General features: G+C 40.7%; 1 protein-coding gene across 2 annotated transcripts in view; it reads left to right on the plus strand.

The window, feature by feature from the left end:
• The window catches only part of CLSTN2 (calsyntenin 2), a gene marked incomplete at both ends in the record, with an annotated part of 596568 nt that overhangs the window by 196717 nt on the left and 378115 nt on the right, over positions 1 to 21736 (plus strand). For both annotated transcript variants that reach the window (XM_084231583.1, XM_084231584.1), the window contains one exon: positions 10095 to 10217. In XM_084231583.1, coding sequence (XP_084087709.1) covers positions 10095 to 10217 — 123 coding nt within the window. The remainder of the gene's footprint in view (positions 1 to 10094; positions 10218 to 21736) is intronic.

The raw sequence follows: 21736 nt of genomic DNA on the forward strand, positions 1-21736 counted from the left end.
GAAAATGACACATGAAAAGAAAGACAGGGCCTCCTGGGTGGTGCAGGGAGTTAGGCACTGCACTGTGAAGCAATCCACAGTATCTGCAGCACGAGTTCAATCCCCAGCCGGCCAGGGAGCAACCCACATGGCGCAGCAGATCTCTCCTGTCTCTCCCGCTGCTCCCCTCAGCAGTGTGTTTCGGTCAGTCTGCTGTTCTGTTCCCCACTCTATCTCTGGTGAATCCTCTCACCCCCCCGCATCTCTGGCCTGTACCCCAGCTGTTGTATGCATGGATAAATAAATCTTTAAAAAAGAGAAGAAAAGAAAAGAAAGACAAAGTAAGAATGAATGGACATAATAGAATAAAGAGGAATGAGGATAAATGGATGGATAGAAGGAAAGGAGAAGGAAAGCAAGCAAATCTATCATCCTCCTTCATTGAAAGCACATAGCAAGCAGATAAGGATTAATGGCCCAGGGCCGCCTTGGTGGTGCAGGCGGTTGAGCGCAGCACCGTGAAGCTGTCCGCAGCCTCTGCAATGCGGATTTGATCCTGACCAGCCACGGAGATACCAACATGGTGCAGCAGACCCCTCCTGTCTCTCCCGCTGCTCCCCTCAGCAGTGTGTTTCAGTCAGTCTCCCAGTTCTGTTCCCCACTGTCTCTGGTGAATCATCTCACCCTCCTGCATGTCTGGCCTGTACCCCAGTTCTTGTATAAATAAATAAATCTTTTTTTTTCAAGCTTTTTTTTTTAAAGATTTATTTATTTATTTACACAAGTACTGGGTACAGTCAGAAGCGTGGGAGGGTGAGAGAATTCACCAGAGCCAGAGTGGGGAACACAACAGGCAGACTGATGAAACACACTGCTGAAGGGAGCAGCGGGAGCGGCAGGAGAGGTCTGAATGCCATGTGGGACCCTCGCCAGAGGTCAGGGATTAAACCGGCACTGCGGAGGCTGCAGGCAGCTTCGCAGCCCAGTGCTCAACTGCTGCGCCACCAGGGGAAGCCCTAAATAAATAAATCTTGAAAAAAAAAAAGGGGGGATTAATGGCCCAGTCATCTTGTCCTCAAGTAATATTTTCAACCCAATTAAAGCAGCGAAATGTAACCCTCATCTTCTGTGAATCTGTATGTGTGAGCCACACACATCGCATTTGTATTTAAAACTAATTGGTACCTCTAGCAAGAGATATACATTGCCTCTAATTAAGCAATAGCGAATGTCACTGTGATTTGGGAGGTACACCCTCTTTCTATTTGGGGGATGTACAAATACCTACTCCTTGGAATCAAAGTGCTGCTAATTGTTATAGGCATCAGCAATGTCATCAAGGACAAAGGTGTGCTCAGCTCATTGATAAATGTGCCAGGCACAGTGTTAGGGCCTGTGGACATCATCACTGGAGTGCTGCCTGTCCCCGAAGAGGGCTCACTGTTCCACAGACAAGTGGGACAGGGGCAGGCTGATGGCACTGCAGTGGGCTTGGGGCATGAAAACCAGCAGTACAGGGTGAGATGGGGGTATGAAGGAGGACAATGGGAGCAGGCAGAACTGATGTATATCTGGAAGGATGAACAGGCAGCGGATAGAAGAAAGGAACGTGAAGAGGAGAGTAGACTACAGAATGAAGGCAAAGGTATGAGTAATGAAGGGAGCTGGGGCCTTTGGCTGGCTTCATCTAGTCTTGGTGTGGAGGGCAGGAAAGTTGCTGATGGATCACAGGTAGGGAAGTACAGGGCAGGTGTGCCTTTAGGCAGGGTCACCTCCACTTTCACGGGATCCCATCCTACCCTCACTCTGAAGCTGGGAATAAAAATACATTAAAAATGCTATTATAGGGCCTCCCCGGTGGCGCAGCGGTTGAGCGCTGGGTTGCAAAGCTGCCCGCAGCCTCTGCAGCACTAGTTCGATCCCCGGCCACCGGCAGGGTCCCACATGGCGCGCAGACCTCTCCTGCTGTGCCCACTGCTCCCCTCAGCAGTGTACTTCATCACTGTGCCTGTTCTACTCTCCGCTCTGGCTCTGGTGAATTCTCTCACCCTCCTGCGCCTCTGACTGTCCCCAGTGCTTGTGTAAATAAATAAATAAATCTTTAAAAAATTGCTATTATAGTTATAGCTAGGAATCATCTTATTATAAGAATACCAACTCAAACTAGTACAAATTTTTAAAAATGGAAATTGAGGAAAAACTATTGAAAGGTTTCAGTTGGCAAGCTGATGCAGCCCCTGGCAGGCTGAAGAGCCTTGAGGGGTGTGCAGAATCCGGACTGGAAAACAGCAGTGGGAGTGTCAATCTTCCTATCTCCTTGGGGTGTGTCTCTTCTCTTTCTACATTGGTCCCTAATGCTCTGTCTTCCAGCAGATTTGCTTTCTCTGATTTTAATGGTTTCTCAACTCTCCCTAAACTTTAAATGATAATGACAAGCCTCAAATTCTTATGAATTATAATGTCAAATGCTCACTGCCAAAAAGATGATAATTTCTGGGACTCCTAAATGAAAGTTTTACGATGTAATCAGTTGATCCCCACCTAGCCCACTCATCATTTTCCCCATGGGGTGGATGTCCACTCTGGTCCATGCTGCTATAATAGGGGACTGTGTTTGAAGGGAAAGTTGGGCCTCATAGGCAAAAGACCAGCCTGATCACTAGAGTGATCTATTTCCTGAAGAATAGTTAAGCTCACTAAAGAATTTTGCAGTCTGTACAGTAAATATATTTATTCACATTTTATTTTTGCTAAGGGAGAAATGTTAGAGTCGAAGGATCCGAGAGCTAGCAATGGCCAGGGAGTCCATTTTAGGATGAAAGTATGAAGATTCAGAGGGTAAATTATCAGTCACTTGGCTCTGCTGTTTGGATTGAACGTTAATGCATTTTTTTCAGAGGTGGGAGCAAAGAGATGGGAACCAAAGAGTGCTCCCCAGAGTGCATCTGTGCTCCAGTTAAAGGTGCATTGGGTGACCAGACCTAATTTCTCTGTAAATGGAGCAGAAATATCACACTAGCATTTCCTCTGTTTGAGTATAGAGATAGTCATTTTTCAGGCACTGAAACATCATGAGGCAAGAAGCAACCCTTCAGGGCCTGATATGACAGTGTTCGGCCTGGAGGAGAGTTGTGTAGCCAACAGCAACACTGTTTTGTGAAGAATTGATAAAAAGTCTGTTTTTCCAAGGTTACATCCAAATGGAGCAAAGTGTGAGCTGAGAAACCTCAGTCTACTGAAACAAAAAACAAAACATGTGACAAGGAAGGAAACTGATTTAATAAGAAGTAATAAGGGACAAGCATAGATATGATTGCTTCTTTTTGGAAAGAGATGGTTCTACCATTTCCCATGATGTTGGGTTTGAAAATGGCTTTTGGGTAATTTCAGTGCATGCCAACGAGTTCTGATTAATGTAGTTGTTATTCGCCAGTACAGCCTTTTGACTGACCTTGCTCCTCAAACTTTGTTCTCTAGCCAAACCTAACTATCCACATTTCCCCCCTGGTTAACAGAAGCTTTTACCATCGGGCCTTTGCCTTTGACATTCCTCTGTCGGGGACACATTAATTCTTTTTTTTTTTTTAATAAATTTTATTGTTATATTCCCCATACAATTGCAGCCCCCCCATTCTGACCCCAATCCCTCCCCTCCCGCCCCCGCCCCCCTAAAAGTGTCTCTGGTTCATAGTTTTTTGTTGATTTTGATTTTCACTTTCTTATAGTTATTCATTTTCCTGGTCCCTTATTTAAGTTTTCTAGATTCCTGCTATGAGTGAGACCATCCGGTATTTTTCTTTTTCTTTTTGGCTTATTTCGCTGAGCATGATCCCTTCCAGCGCCATCAAAACTACCATGAGATACCATCTTACACCAGTGAGAATGGCACATATTAAAAAAACTAGCAACAACAAATGTTGGCGAGGGTGTGGAGAAAAAGGAACTCTTCTGCACTGTTGGTGGGAGTGCAAACTGGTCCAACCACTGTGGAAAGCTGTGTGGAGATCTCTGGACCTACTAAACATAGAGCTTCCATATGATCCAGCAGTTCCACTCCTAGGTATTTACCCAAAGGACACAGAAACATCAATTCCAAAGAACACCTGCACCCCTATGTTTATAGCAGCACTGTTTACAATAGCTAAGCTTTGGAAACAACCCAAATGCCCAAAAATAGATGACTGGATCAAGAAGATGTGGTACATATATACCATGGAATATTACTCAGCATTCAAAAAAGATAAACACATGCAATTTGCGACACATTAATTCTTACTGCTCATGAACTAAGACCAACTTTCGCCAGGAAGCAGTTCTGGATTACCATAACTGAGCCAGGGCTTCTCTTTTCCCATAGCTCTCTGCTTTTTCTCTTCTTACCTGTCTTTTGCCATACTGGTTAACATGGACCCCTTGCTTATTTGAGAGTCCCTTGAGCACAGAGATCTTGTTTTTGCCCCATATTTATTGAAGTATAGTTTACTCATAATACATGTCACCCTTTTTAAAGATTTATATATTTATACATACAAGAACTGGGTATAGGCCAGAGGTACGGGGGGAGAGGAGATTCACTAAAGACAGAGTGGGGAACAGAACAAGCAAACTGACTGAAATACACTGCTGAGGGGAGCAGCGGGCGAGACAGGAGTGGTCTACTGTGCCATGTGGTCACCTCCCTGGCCAGGGACCGAACTTGTGCTGCAGAGGCTGTGGGTTGCTTCATAGTGCTGTGCTTAACCCCTTTGTGCCACCAGGGAGGCCCCACCTTTTCATATTCTTATTTGCTATTCATATATCTACTTTGGTAACAGATCTGTTCAAATTTTATTTTCAGGTTATTTGTCTTATTATTGAGTTAAGAGAATTGTTATGTATTTTGGATGCAATTCCATTTTTATATATGCTTTTCAAATATTTCTCCAAGTCTATGACTTTTGAAAAAAAATATTTTCTTAAGTATGTTTTTCATAGAATAGAAGTTGATAAATTTTATAAAGTTTGCTAGTCAGGTTTATCTTCTGTGGTTCATGCTTTTTTTGTTCCTTCTGTTAAGCCTTTGTCTAACCCAAGGACACTGAGATTTTATTCTTTTTTTTTTCTCATTTTAACTCCCACATTTAGGACCATGAGACATAGAAAGAGTTTTGTGTTTGGTATGCAGTAGAATTGGAGCTCTTTATTTTATTTTGCTGTATTTTATTGCATGTGGCTATCCAAATTTTCCAGCAACATACTATGAAAAGAATATCCTTCCCCTTACTCTCACAACCTGCCCCTCCCCTGCAAAATTGAACTATCTTGGAACCTTTGTTAGATATTAACTGACTACATATGTAAGTCCACCTCTGCATGCTTAATCTTTTCTATTGTTCTGTTTATTAAGGTAGCTTCAAAGTAATTCTTAAAGTTGGGTGGTATAAGTCCTCCAGCTTTGCTCTTTTTTTTTTTTTTTAAAGATTTACTTATTTATATAAGAGGCACAGGAGGGTGAGAAAATTCACCAGAGAGAGCAGGGAGCAGAACAGGCAGACTGAGGAAAGACATTGCTGAGAGGAGCAGCGGGCGAGGCAGGAGAGGTCTGCCATGCCATGTGGGTTTTTCCCTGGCCAGCCAGGAATTGAACCCATACTGCAGAAGCTGCAGACAGCACCTTTGAGTGCAGCACTCAACCCACTGTACCACCGGGGAGGCCCTAACTTTGCTCTTTATTAATCAAAATTGTTTTGACTATATGAGGTCCTCTTCATCTCATATAAATTTTAGAATAATCTTGTCTATTTTTAAAACTCCTTATATTTACTTGGGTTGCACTAACTCTATAGATCAATCAGGGAAACTTTTACCTCTTAACTCAAACATGTTGAGTCTATAAGTCATGAACACTATCTATCTCTCCATTAAGATCTCTCCAGGTATTTTTAAATTCTCTCATCAATGTCCCAGGATTTTCAGTGTATATTTCTTGCATGCATTTTGTGCAAGTTATTCCTCAGTGTTTTGCATTTTTGATACTATCATATTCATATTTTTAATTCAAATTTTCAATTTCTTATTGCTAGTACATAGAAATACAACTGATTTTATATAATGATTTTTCTATTCTGTGACCTTCATAAACTCACTTGTTACTTAAAGTGACTTTTTTTGTAAATTCCATAAATTGCTTCCTTGTTGATCACATTTTCTGTAAATGAAGATAATTTTATTTATGTGATTTCAATCTAATTTTTTTCTTGCTTTGTTGCTCTGACTAGACCCTCCAGTATAATTTGAATGGTGTAGTATACAGTCAGAATGATGAGTCTTGTATTCTTTCTGCTTTGAACGAAAAGCATTCACTCTTTAACCATCAAATATGATGATAGCTGTAGGTTTTTATAAAAGTTCTTTATCCGATTGAGGGTTTCCTTTCTATTTCTCATTTGCTGATAGTCTGAATTATGAATAGATATTGAATTTTTTCAAATGCTTTCTCCATTTTTTTTATCCATTTACCCCCAATGCTTGGGCTGTTTTTGTACAGTTTTGGTACTCTATAAATATTTGTTGAATTTGAAGCTTGCTAAAAACTTCTGTGTGTACAAGGTACAGTTCGGCTCTCGGTAGCACGGGACCATCCAAGGGGGACTTGAGAGTATTCAAATGCCTTTTCCACATGAAGGGTATTATTTTGCCTAAATGAGATCATGTAATTTTCAATGCATTCTTATGAAGTATCTCCATTTCAAATAAGATATAACTAATAGAATGATTAAAAAGCTATCACATCATTGAGATTAGGGAAGAAGTTCTATGTTTCATTACTAAATAGAAATAAAAATTATAATCATTAAGCTCAGAGAGGAAACAAAGAAACATCTAAAAGGAGCTGGTTTTAATATGAAGCAAAATGGGGTGAAAAAGAAAGGAACTAGTTGATCTAAAAATGAGGAATGTTGTCCCTTGGCTGTCTATTGGGTGCCTAAGAAAGAAAAGTCATCTTTGCTCGATACTTGACTCAGTTATCAACCATATCCTCTCAGTCAAGGTAATGTAAATTTATGTTATTGGTTTGCAACCCTGAGTATTTGCTTTACAGACAAAGCAAAGAAAATTTAATTTTCGTTACAGATAAAAATGCAGATGTTGGTCAACCTTGAGCTAGAGATGAAGGAAACTTGAAAGTATTAGAGAAATGAGGCAATTTTGAGAAGAGGCATATCTTCCCTTATAAAAAGGGAATGTTTAAACCCCTTAGAGCCTCAGGTCCTTGCCTGCAAAATGTGGCACAAAGTCTTGCCCAATGGGTTGTTGTAAGAGTTAAGGAATGTGTCTAAAATAACTAATATGTGGTAGGCACTCAACTAACTGAAATAGTAACGGAGAGGAGAAAAGGAAGGCAGGCCTGTGGATAAAAGGGAAAACTTATCTCCACTCCGAAGGAATAATCTACATGCTAAGGAGTCTAAGGCACCTCACCTATAGACATTTTCACTGCCCAGAGGCCAGGGTGGTGAGTTTGATGACAGGTCCTTGACTGTTGGTCTTGCATGTGGCCTTGGAATGACATGACATGGCGTGACAGTGTCGTGAGTAGTGTCATTGTCCTCAAATTATAGTTGAGGTGGTTCAGAGTGTGGGTGGCCAAGGGACTTGATAAAACCAGCCCTGAAGTATATATATACCCGGCCTGAAAACCAACAACTGTGACTAGTTTCCACTGTCTGCCGCTGAGCCGAATGGCACAATGAATCTGAAACACTGGGTGCGCTCCTGGCATATCCTCTGTACACATTTCTAATGAATAGGCCCGTAGGTTTAATTAAAGGGAAAAAAGATTAATTGTTTCTCCCAACAGCTGCAAATTATTTACATTGCATTTGTGTTGATGGCTAATAAAAGAGCAAAGGAGTGTGGGGACAGCCCAGGGTAGCTGTAATTCTTCCAAGGTCTATAATGAAGTATCGGTTTGAATGCCAACATGTGAGGGTGGATGAGCTTATAGCCCATTCAGACCTGCTATAGGCAGAGATGTTCTCTGCTCTTGGCATGATTCAATCAGTAGAAATGGATCACAGGGCCGAGACCTGGGAATAGCAAGGCGTATGTCCTTGTTCTTGCAAACTGCCTCTCAGTTTTGTTCATAGTTGCTGTTGAATGTGTGAGAAGGAACAAAGTGATGGCCCAGGCTAGGGCTGCCATCACTCCTGGAATGACTCTTAAGTTCCCTCTGAAAATGTGATGGGTTAGAAGAGCACAGGAGTTACCACAACAGAGCTATGCTCATTTCTTTGAGCTCATGCTTTGTCATGGCTATTGAAAAAATGAGCAATTTGTGCAATAGAGTATGTATGTATATCTCCTATATACTATAATGTCTGTTACATATTGTAATGTGTATTATAATATGAATAGTTTCCATTTTTTTTTTTTTTGGATGTCAAGAAGTATAAAAGTTTTTTTTTTTTTTTTATTTTCCCAATTGTTAGTTATTAGCCCTGGGACTCTCTTGCAAAAGTTACATCCTGTGAAAGTAGATTAATCACCTTCATAGTGGTCACGCCTACCTCTCAGGTTGCTGTGGGAGAATTATATGTGTGATGACACCTTTGAAAACAGTACCAGTGTGTGAGGATTGACTTCAGGACATCTTGGTTATTCTAGGGCTCCCTCTATCCTGTTTTGTTTCTAAAGCAACCCTTCTGCACCCAGACTTCCCCACAAAGTTATGGGGGAAAAATAAAAGGATAAACCAAGGAACTTACACTTGAATCAGTCAGATCAAAATTTTAGAAAAATCCCTTTTTATGCCAGTGTGGAGAACAAATTAGAATGGGACAAGACTTCTTACTGGAAGATTAGACCAGAGGCCCCTGCAGCTATTCCAATGGAGACAGCTGGGCCAGAACCAAATCAAGGAGATAGAATTGGCAGTCATGGAATATTCACTAGAGAAGATTCTCACGTAGGAATATTGTGCCAAGCCTAGCACAAGTCTCACTTCAATTCTCTACCCTTCATTAGTGCCTGTTGACTACAAGTGTCTGGTATTCATTTGCTGTATCTGCTTTAACAAAGTCGGATCAACTGGGTGGCTGAGAACAATAGCAATTTATTGTCGCACAGTTCTACAGGCGAGAAGTCCAAAACCAAGCTATAGGCAGCATCGTTTCTGTTTTGTAGGTCTCTCTCCTAGCTTCTGTTGTTCTTGGCTTATGGCAGCACAACTCCAATCTTCAGGTGGCATTGTCCCTCTGGGCACATGTGTGTCAAATGTCCCCCTTTTATAGGGACGTCAGTCATTTTGGATTAAGGCCCTCCATATGACCTCATTTTGACTTGATTACCTTTTATAAAGATCCTATTTACAAATAGGATCACAATCTGAGCTCCTGGTACTATCTGAGGTACTATCTTTTTTCAGGGATACAATTCAACTGGTAACATATATTTGATTTACATTTTATGTGTTTTGATTTCTATTAGATAAATCATTCAGTTGGTAAAATTACTGAAAGGCAATTTAACTTGCTAGTTATTTTAGACCACTGAGATAGACAGTTATGAAATATTGAGGAAATATTCAAATGTTTGTTATATCTTTACATAAATGTTGTATGTGCCATATATATGTGTGTATAATTCATTAACAGCTCCTAATGATGGATAAGATTAGATCAAGGTCAGAAATCTCAGCACACAGTTATAACCTGCTACTTTGTTGACAGATAAGCTACTTTAAATCTAAAACATCTGTTCTTTGATAATAACATTTGAGGATTAAAGCTTTTGATCAGTTTTTAATATTATCTGTTTACACCGGGCTTGCAGAAATGAAAATAATGGGATTTTAGTAAGGTGAAAAATGCATGGTCTTAGAGCCAAAAGCTGTTCAAGTCTGGGTGTTGCCCTCACTTTCTGTGTGCCTGAGGGAACTGTTGAACTCCTCTCTGCACATTTTGAAGGTACCCCGAGTATATAATGGAACTGACATAATCTGCGTCCTCATGTGGTTAAAGGGATGAGAGCCTTTGATTGGGCAAATGCATAATATTAATATTTTTATGGGTTAGTTATTCAAATGATGATCTTCAAGGTTAACCTTTGTGTTTGTTCTTTCCTTTGTTTTCTAGTCAATAAGCACAAGCCATGGATCGAGACTTCGTATCATGGAGTCATAACGGAGAACAATGACACAGTCATTTTGGACCCACCACTGGTAGCCCTGGATAAGGATGCACCAGTTCCTTTTGCAGGTAAGATGATGGCTTATCATGACTGGGTTTGACTTTGGAGACATGTTGGGAAACTGTCACTTAGCTCAGGCTCAGGACTTCTAGCTGCTGTTATCACCCTGTGCGTCTCCTAGATCAGCCTGTGATTTCAAAGCTCTATGACTCTTCTGATTTCTGGTATGGATTCTATATGTCTTCATGGTTTTTATCTTTGGTGTCATCTCCAATGCAAGACCCTGGCTGCTGTTTCTTTGGCTAGATGATGTGTTACTGATGTGGCCTTTGGAACTAGAAAAGTTGGACTAGTAAGATCTTGAGGAAACCTTCTAGAGGAGACTTCCCTCTAGAAAGATGAACAGAGGACAGAGAAAGTGGGTGAGTCACTGGATCCACTATTTAATATCATGGGCAGGTGAAGACTTATAGTTAGGTAGAATGAAAGAAGAACTAGGAAATACTTGCTAATGGTAGGACGGTGTCCTGCCTTTGAGCTTCAAAGTAGAAGTGGTTATTGAAGGAGAAATCTGAAGGCAGTCCCATTTTGCTCTCTGTAGCTTGTAGTTATAGAGCCTGCTCTCTGTCATCAAGACTACTTCTCCCTCCTTCTCTAACCTTCTGCAAGGTACAGATCCCAGGAGAGGTGCATGAAAAATATGGCTCATGTTTCCAAAGATTTTGGCGAAGGGAAGTGGATGGGTGATGGCAGAGGGAGGAAGGATTGAACAAAGAATTTCCGAAGATGCCTGCATCATGAGTAATATTGTTAACATTTTATAACTGTCAGAAGGAAGACAGGAAATTTAATGAAGCTTTTCAAGATATCTAGAAGATTGCTTTATGATAGATGGGTGCCAGGCTGAGGTTCTCACCAAGATGAAGTCTGTTTTTTCTGACAGTTTGTCTGCTGCATTATGAGCTATTTGGGAAGGGAAAAATGGGCTTCACATTTCTAAGCAGTAAATCCTATGAAGCCCCCCCCCCTTTTTCATTACAGAACATTAAAAAGTAAGGAGTGATGAAGGAAGTTAAATGGGGATACTCAGCTTTATGAAATATAAACCCATAAGCATTCTTGCAGAGCGTGGAGGAGACACTCTTGACTCTCAGAAGAAGGCTTTATCTTTATTTTATGTCAAATGATGACCACCAAGGGTACCCAGCTGTGACTAATGTGGTGTTTAGAGTTGGGACATTTCTATTTGTCTTCCTGCAATTCTTTCTGATCTCAGCACAACCAACTTGGAAAGATAAATCCCATTTTCTCTTTTCCACAAAAGATGAGGTGTTTTCCCTAAACCTTCTTTACCAGCATGGGAACTTCCCAACTCCTCTTCTTGGACATATCTAAATGGGACTGGAATTGATCAGTAATTCTTAACAACCCCCCTGGAAATGAGATTTTAAAACAAACAACTCACAAAAATGTTTGGATGCTAGAAATATGAGGTTTGGCATGCACTGAGTGCTATAAAAATTCAAAGCATCAGTTAGAAATGGAGACATTTAGCATAAAAACACAGGATTCTGGTTTGTCTTGAGGAACTGGGTTGAAATACAGAACTGAGACCTGGCGGCCCTCTTTAGATGGAGCACTTTCATGGCTTCCCTCAGCCTTCTGTGAGGGCCTGTGAGAAGCCGACCTTCCCCAGCGGGTCCCCTCACTCTGCTTCTCATTCCAGCAAGTCATCCCTCTGTAAACCTTAACAGAGGAAGCCAATGATTTTATTAAAAGGGATGTAAACAAATGTCATTAAGCCTTTTTAGTGAAGTGAGTCTAGCATGTTAGAAGATAAGGGATGTGTGCACTCTGTCTGCCCCTACCACAGCTCTATTATCAGTCAGTAGTGAACAAGGAAACTGAAATTGTTAAGTAAGCTGTTCTGTGATAAAGTTATAAGCTTTCTAAAGTACACACCGAAATGGACGAAAAAATACATTTCAAGCAAATCTGACATTTGTAGGTTTGGATTTACAAAAAAAAATATTTTGCCTCTTTGGTTGTAGAGCTGAAAGACAATTAGTAATTTCCCCTAAAGATACACCAAGGATTTCCTTAAATGATAAATTAATCAAATGTCTTTAAACTTGAATTTGTATTCTGAGCATTAGATGTGCCCACAGGGTTTCAGGCACATCTTGAAAGTAGGATTGCTTTTAAGTCAAGTCCTGAGTACAATTTCCTGAAGACAATTTCCATACTCCTCCTGATATTTGCAGCTACATAAAAAAAAAAAATCTAGCTTAATGCATCAAAATATAATCTTCAAGCTCTTAAGAGTAAAAAATAAAGGTGCTTTTTAAAGTGGTCAAAGCTATTTTTCTCATTGTTATTTACGATCGGCTCTAAGAGAGGACATAGGCACTTGCCATCCATCCATGCTGCAGGCATTTAGTTTAAAACATTTATCTTAAAAAGAAAATACTGAAGATTTATTTCAGATCCCTATCATTCTCATAAAATTGAAAAATTCATATCTGCCAGCTCCATCACTTCTTGAAGTCAACTGAAGCTTTTAGTCCCCTCTTATCAACTGTTCTTGTATTGTGTGTCAGTTTCTCCACCCGTTCCCCAGTGGACTTTATTTCCAGTGTAGTCTATGAGGTGAGTTATATGCTTATTGGGAGACAATCCTGTCTAATCACTTATCATTTTTGCTCTGTCTTGTTTCTCTTAAGATTCCCTCCCTTTAAACATTTTTAAGAAAATTTGTGACATAAAAAATCATTCATTTAAATAAAAATTATGATTATATTTTATATATAAATGCAAAATCCAGGGATATAAATAGCTTTTAGTGTATGTCTCTGGCTGTAACAATATATTTTTTATTGTAAAAATGTGGAAAATATGATAACTTGCAAAAGAAATGTGAAATATATGTGTTCTCATCACCAGAGAGAGCTTCTGTTAGCATTTTTTAAATTTTTTTAATTTTATATATTTTTTACATCATTTTTCATTTTTGCACAATGTATGCATTTTCATCTTGGATATAGTCCCCATACAATTCCCACCACCCTTGTTTTGATCCTTCTCACTTCTCTGCCCACCCCCCCCCCTCCGTAGTGTGTCTCTGGTTTATAGTTGCTTGTTGATTTTGATTTTTACTTTATTATAATTAGTCCTTTTCCTGTTCCCTTATTTAGGTTTTCTAAATTCCTGCTATGAGTGAGACCATCTGGTATTTTTCTTTTTCTTTAATGTTTTTCCTACTAGTCATTTTCTTCTTTTTTCAAAATTTGTGAACTTACCTCATATTCAATATTATAACATTTTTTCACTAAACTAATGAAAACACATCATTTTACTAAATATTCTTCTGTAACTGATTAAATGGCTACATGACTTCCTACTCAATGTTCATCAGACTCTTATTTTTTTAGCTTTATTGAGATGTAATGGGGATTTTTTATGTCATCTTGTAGATCTATGACATCTTGTAAGTCTACAATATTTTATAACTATTTGGTGAGTTTAAATATTGGAAACAATTACCATGATAGCTTTAGCTGACACCTCCATTACCTCACACAATTGCCATTTATTTTTGTGACGAAAGCATTTAAGACTCACTGACTTAGCAATTTTCAAGTATATAATATAGACTTATTAACTGCATCAACCATATAGTATATTAGGCCTCAAATCTCATTCCTCTTATAACTAGAAGTTTGTATGTACCTATTAACCAACATCTCCCCAATTTCCTTGCCCTGCAGCCCTTGTATGAGTTCAACTTTCTTAGGTCTATCTGTAAATGAGATCACACAGTCATTGTCTTCGTCTGACTTATTTCTCTTAGGATAATGCTCTTAAATTCTATCCACATTGTCACAAAGGGCAGGATTTCCTTCTTATTATGGCTGAATAGTATTCCTTCATGCATGTTTGTGTGTGTGTGTATGTGTGTGTGTGTGATATGAACATGAGGGTGAAGATGCCCCTTAGAGATCTTTCCAGATCTCAAATACCCCGAAGTGGAATTGCTAGATCATATGATAGTTCTATTTTTAATTTTTTGATAAATCTCTATACTGTTTTCCACAGTGGCTGCACCAATTTATATTCATTTTGCTCAACATTCTCCCAACAAATATTATCTTGCTTTTTTTTTTTTTTTTTTTTTTATGCTAGCCATTCTCAGATGTGAGGCGATGGACAGTTTGTCTACTTCAATGCTTTTTGTTGTTGTTATATGTCTGTATTTCTGACCTTGGCATTTTGGTGTATTTTCAGTATTAGAATGAATTGGTCAAATACATTGTTTCCTGAAACATGTTAAATTGCTTTCCATAAAAGTTGTATTTGAAGTCACATTTAAACCCTACAAGTCTCTCATTCCCTGGTCCCGCATATGGCTCATTCTATTGGTGTGATTTAGAGATAAGCTCTTGGAATCATCAATTAATGTAGCATCACTACCTTCATCTCTAAAATAACACAAGTTTTCCAGGGTTATTGTTTTAATTAAATTTAAAGAATGTGATGCATGTTGTAATGATTCATGTTATAGTAGAGGTTTAACTAGTTTCCTTTTCCAGATCCTTCTCTCTGCCCATTTTATAGATGAGATAACTAATTCAGAGAGAGGCCAAGTAATTTGCCCCATATCCTAGAGCGAGCTAGTCATGGATTGACACTGGCATGATGCTGGAGTCCAGGACTGCTTCTCTGTAATACAGCCTTTCAGGCCCTGCCCCCACTGATAAATAGAGATGCCGACTTTCAGTCAATGAAACCTCCCTCAGAGCTCAAGTCAGTCCATTAGACCTGACTCATTTCCCCACCCCTGTGCCTGAGCCTGATGGGCATGACCTTCTTGGAGAATCAGACACAGAAAAATCATTGAGTAATAATGAAAATTCTGTCCACTGTGTGGCAAAAAATAATAATGAAAGCAAGCTGGGCATACCGTGAACTTATTAATTTATACATGAGTCCCGCTGAGGCCTGTTAGGAAACTGTAGAGACTTAAATTTGAAGAGAATTAGATTGCCTTTCAGAGATAATAGAACCGCTCATTTGTCTACACTACGCAAGTCTGGACTTGTCTTTTGTAAAGACAGGACTGCTGAGAATGATCAGTCCTAATTGGCTGGCTTCTCAGGCTGGGCAACTCTCTGAAGGCTGCACAGAAAATTGTCAGGGACAAGATTTGGCCTGGTTTGATTAGTTGATGGCAGCACAGAATGCTCCCTGTTCTGTGATTGACTCTGTTTGTCCTTGTTCTGTCCAATGCAGACTCACCTATCTGCCTCCTTGTCTTTGGATCTGCTCAGGGTCCTGGTTTAGGCTTCAGGTCTCATAGGTGCCTGATAGAGAAACTTCACAACAGCTGGTATAGCCACGGTGTCTTACAGGGAGAAGGGGATATTAGAAGTTGCAAACAGTCATAGGCTTTGACCATACACACACTTAGTATCCGTCATTTTCTAGCTGTGTGGGCTCAGAAAAGTTACTGAGCTCCTTTGAGGGATATATGATTAAAATGGGGATAATCATAGTATCTACTCCTGGTTCATATGTGGATTAAATAAGATACTAATGAAAATGCCTAGAGCAATCTCTGGCAGCCAGTAGATGTCCAATAAATCATAGTTCTGATAATCCTAGCAATGATTATAATGAGAATAATCAGAGTAATTATAATTCTTATTATCAACAATAAGTCACAAGTGTTTTTATTCATTTTAGGCTGATTACAATGGTGTAATTGTAATCCATAATGATAATATTAAGGATAAGAATAAAAGTAAGCTTAGAATTTGCTCTAAAGTCTTGATGCAATTGCTACTCAGGCCATCAAGTTACGCTGCCGAGATTGTTGTGGGGGCAATTAGTCAAATCAGGGGAATGTAGTTTGTGAATTGTGCAGAGCTCTATAAATATCTGCTAGTTGGGAATACATTTCTTTACATTCTACCTATAATTTATCCCTGTGGATAAATCTGTTACTTGCAAGATATACTTTTAGATTAATGAAATCCACATGCCCTTTTATTATAAACACACATACAAAAGTGTGTACGGCTGTTGCACATACACAATTACGTGAAAACTTTATGCTCTCTGGAATAGGTAGGTAAGCTGATATGGTTTTATTTTGCAAATAAGGACATAGATTTAGAAAAATTAAATAATTATTCAAGGTTACCTCACTGAAAATGAATCAGTCTGTCACTCAATTCCAGACTCCCAGATTTTAGTCCTGTCTTCTTCCTCCTCTGTCAATTGTCTGGTGTGAGACATAATTCTCGTGGTATGTGCTACCCAGTATAGCATTATAGAATGCTGAGTCCCTTTGCAATCTTGCCAGTTATGTCCAGGAGGAAGGCACAGGTTGAGAGGTTCAAGATGCCTTCCACACATCTCAAACGCTTGCTAATTTCTCTCTTTGACAAAGCAGGAGCAAGTTCTGTTGTGAACCTACTGTAGGCAACAAGTATTGAACTAAAATTTTTATAACATCGTATTGTATTTTCTTTAGGTTATTTTCTCTCTGAGGCAAGCACTGCTAGCTGTTCATTTTTCCCTGTTTTCTTTTTAAGTAAGCTTACTTGTGCTCTTTAGAAAACCTTAATAGAAAGGAAAATGTAAGTAAATAAATTTATGGTAGTGGAAAAAATTCATAAAAGATATCCCACACAGGCTATATGGAATAACCACATCTGGGCCTTACTCCTTCATTCAACAACCTCAGGACCACCAGCACCTGGCCCTGCCAACTTCTCCCTGCCCAGCCCCTGGCTCTCTGAGCTCTGATCCTGGCAGCAGGAGAGCCCTCTGTATCAGTCTATGTCAGTAGTCGTTCCTTTGCATTCCAAGTTGGTTTGTAGAGGTCATTTCCTAGGCTCAGAATCAGGTGCCTGAAGGTACTCCCTGCTTTCTGAACATTCACTCCTTAGCTGTCTCTGCAGAGATTAGGATTTAGACCTCTGCCGAATCCACAAACTGGGCTATTGCACCTGATCTTACAGAGTTGGAATTAAGAATAACCAGGAAGCAGAAAGACCTGGAGTAGTGTTTATTCATTCAAGAACATGTGAAAATTAATAAGAATAAAGAACAAGGGAAAATTTACCCAAATACCTAAGACCCTGCTAGGCATTTAACTATTCATACACTAATACAGATTTCTTACTCATTAGGACCATCATATATATGATTTTGAGTCTCTGTGTTTTCACCTTTCATAGCCATTTTTCAAGTTGACTATAACTTATTAAAAAATATGTCTTGCATGTAGGCATAATTATGCATCATGTTGCAATATCAATGTATTTAACTAATCCAATATTTTTTGTGTATTTTGGTTGTTGATAACATCTTTCCATTTTTAGAAAGTAAGATTGTCATGAGAAACTTTGAAATACCTTTCTCAGACAAGCATAGAAGTCAGGATTTTATTTTTATGTTTAGTTCATAGATAATGAGAAAAAAGAGCTGTGTTCTTTTTTGGTAACAGATTGAGATTATGTTATCAAATGTGTTTGTGCTATGATCTCTGATAGCCCAATTTTTGAGCAGATGGTGGGGTTCAGATGAGGTGGGGCAGTATGTAAGGGCCCCCCTCCACACCTGCCAGCTGCCACAGCTGCTGGTTCCCCCCACAAGGAATTCTCCCCTCATTGTAGGAACTGCCATCTGAGGGCTTCCAGTTATAGTTGTTATTTGAAAACTCACTGCAGAAACAAGGATGTCTCTTTAATCTGAAAACAACTGGAGGGGCAAGGGCACAGCAACCAGTAAATCAGTCAGAAGGCCTGGTCAAGCTGACACTGCTTTCTGGGGAGGGAGCAAGTGAGAGAGTCCATTTCTAGGCTCCCGGGAACAGTAAGGCATTTTGGGCCCCACCCATGGACCTAATTCTGTCAGCGCTGGTGGAGTCTGCTAGGAGACTGGGGGAAAGAAGAAAGACCTTAGAATGAAAGTACTTTATTGATCTGTACCTCTCTGTCTTCTAACTTGGCAATTTCTATGTTGACAGTAGTTGATGTGGGCTTGGGGAATATTTGGGGCCCTTCCTTGGCTATCCCTCTAGGGGCCCTGAATTCACTCAAGTTTTTACCTTTTGTACTTTTCACCCCTCCCTCCTTTCTGCTGATGGTCAGAGAGCCCAGGAGTCAGGACTCAGCTCCAGTGAGTGGGGCATGGGCCAGGGCCAGGAAGCAGAGGACATTCCCATAGTCCCCAGCACCTGGGGCGCAAAACACTTGACCTGCTAAGGAGGGAACAAACATTTCTCCTGCCACGGAGTTGGACAGGGCTTTCTCTCTAGGATGGACCTGCTCTGCTGCAGTCAGATTAAGAAGTTTCTAGGTCTCCTGCTGCACATGATCTTTGCCCTGAATTTTTTCTGTCAGCTCTAACTGGCTGTCAGTGTCCCTGAAACTCTCTGTGTACCCCTGCCATTTGGCCTTTTGTTGGTGGTATTTTGACTTCTCTCAGGCTGCAGGTCATTTGTACTTTTGCTACTTGACAATTCAGCACTGGCCAGGCTGAGAGGGCTCACCTCTGAAAAGTTTGGCTGTTTGCTTCTCCTCCACCATGTCCTGTGCTTGATCCTGGTATCCAGGTCTCCCATAGAGCCTGAGCACATGTGATAGTTTGGCAGCAGATGGAGCCCCTAGGAATGGTCACCAGAAACTGCTATGCCGAGGGTCAGAGACAGGGGCTGTGGGGGTGGCCCCAAGTGATGGCTGGAGGAGAGACTGAAAGCTGCCATACAGAGAAGGGAGAACAGGAATAAGAGGTGAACAGTCAAGGAGAAAAGAAGGAGAAGAAAAAGTGAGGGCCCTAAATCAATACCCACAGCAGGGGCTGCACTCTGATCTGACTGATGCTGGGAGGCTTATCATCAGTGACCCTGACCTTCTCACCATTTGAAGGCTCCATTGAGGTCCAGCTCCAGGGGAAGCCAATATTTAAGAGATATCCTGTAGATTCTCATGATTTCTGCTCCATCAATAAGGCTGAAGAGTGAAGAATATTCAGGAAGATAAACTGGGACTTAGTGTCTCCTAGACATGGCCTTTTAGTGTTATCCCAAGAAGGTCCTGGTAAACCAGGAGAGGTGGTCACCCAAACAGGAGGGATGTGGAATCCCAGGTTAGAAAGCTTTAGAACTGACTGACACTAGGAGAAAGCTTGAGTGAGCCCTCGATGTAGGAATTTCAAGTCTTCTGGGATTCCAAGTTAATGACGGTATTATATTAGAACAAGCTGAAAAATGAAAAATGAAATCAAGAATAATAGCAAGACTGGCGCGCAGACCTCTCCTGCCACCCGCTGCTCCCCTCAGCAGTGTGGTTTGATCCTTCTGCCTGCTCTGCTCCCCGCTCTGGCTCTGGTGAATTCTCTCACCCTCCCGCGCTTCTGACTATACCCAGTGCTTATATAAATGAATAAATAAATAAATGAGCAAATAAATAAATAAATCTTAAAAAAAAAGAATAATAGCAAGACTGCTGCCAACCCATATGGTAGCTGCAAATGAGAAACAGGTGTCCTTTCTTACAGATGGACCCTGTCCCCACACCAGCACATGACTTGTCAAGTAGAGACAGTAGTGGCTTTCAGTCCCTACTTGTCATCTCAGCCATACATCCTTGAACAGAGAACAACTTACATATAACAGCACTGAAATTCAGCTAACATATTTTTGAGTACTTACTATGTATTAGGCACTAGCAGGCACACCTCAGGGATATTGTGGGTTCAGTTCCAGACCACTGCAATCAAGCTAATGTCACCATAAAGTGAGTCACACTGAATTTTTGGTTGCCCTGTGCATATAAAAGTTTTGTTTACACAATGCAATAGCCTGTTAAGTATGATACAATATTATGTCTTCAATAACCAACGTAACAAGGGCTATTAATTAGCCTCATTTCCATATTTTTGTGTCTCAGGGATTAGGGCAGAGAGGCTGAGAGGTGGGGAATGGCCAATTAGTGGAGCAGTCAGAGCACATGCAATGTTTATCAATTAAACCTTCAATTGGAAAAAAAAAATCCCACAATATTTGCAAAGCACGATAATACAAGAACAAGGTATGATTATACTAGGCATTTTACACATGTCGCCATTTAATTTTTACAGCATGTCTTTGAAATTGGTATTGTCATGATCCCTATTTTATAGGAAAGACTGAGGCAATCCCAGACTATGTAATTTGCTCAGAACACTGTCGTAATGAAGTTATAATTCCAACCAGATGTTTCAGTTAAGTATCGTACAACAGTCACCTGAAAACTTAGTAGCATTAAACAGCAGCTATGCATTTGCTTTCATGTGTTAACCTGTTGACTGGGCAGCTCTGCTAATCTGAGCCAGGCTCAGCCGATCTCACCTGGGCTTGTTCAACCATCCCAGGCTGGGTAGGTTTGCCATGGGTTATAGCAATTTGAAGGAGAATTTTGTAACCCTTGGCATCATTTTTCACATCTTTTAAGGGTAAGCAGGGGAAACAAGCCAGCAGGAGACACCAACTTGAGCCTCCTGCAGATCTCTATGTGCTCTTTTCTCTGGATTTTCTCGGCATTAACTCGTGGTCTCTCCCTCTTGTAGCTGTTCTACTGTAGCCATCTCTAAGTAACACTGCCCTTATAGCCCTGACTTTTAGGCTTAGGTGAGAACACTTACACATGCCCACACCCATGCTCCAGGTGTCCATAATCGGGCACAAGTGCACCATACCCATGCACGTTCTTTGTTAACAAGATCAAGGCTGCAGGTGATAACCACAGAGGCCAATGACATAAAAGCCTAAACAACTTCATTTACCTTATACCACTGCACTGTTCTTCTGCTTCCTGTTAACCACCATTCTCTTCCGTCATCACAAGGCTCCACTCCGTCCTGCTTCTGGTGGCCTCAGGAGTGGCACAGGAGTGGCATGGTGCTTCAGAGGTCAGGGTCCTGCCCTCATTCTCTGGGGTCTGTCTTAACTTCATTCAGCCCTACATCAATGTCCCTGACTCTGTCCAGCCTCAGTGAAAGACAATGGGCCAAGCCCAGTTCCAAAGCTGGGGTTCCTTATATAATAAGCCAGGAAGAATCTCAAACCCAAACAAAACAAAATTCTTTCTGTTGCAGAAACATTCAGAGATACAGGCACCCATTCATTTCCAAGCTTGAAGATGGCTGTAGGGTAAATAAATGGTTATTGGGCTTTTCTGCCCTCCCACCATTAGGATTGGAAATGGATCCCTGTGGGCCTGATTGCATGCCCTATGGCGGGCACCTGGAGTGGGGTGTGGGCATACGTAGGTTGGTACACCTGGGATAAGACTGGGCTTATAAGGGCAGCATCATGGGGATACCCCAGAATGGAATGACCAGAAGAAGCAGAACCAGCAAAGAAGCAGAGGCCATGAGAGAACACTGCAGAGGCCAGAAAGAGTGAAGATACACAGGGGGCTAGGAGGCCTGCCAGCCTCCTGTTCCTCTGGCCCCCCTGCCTGCCATGGACTTGGTAAACTCAATAAAAGCCTGAAAAATCCACCTAGGGTTCTAGAACTCCTTCACCCATCTGCTC

Source organism: Talpa europaea (genome assembly GCF_964194135.1).
Source record: "Talpa europaea genome assembly, chromosome: 4".
NCBI classification, from domain to species: domain Eukaryota; kingdom Metazoa; phylum Chordata; class Mammalia; order Eulipotyphla; family Talpidae; genus Talpa; species Talpa europaea.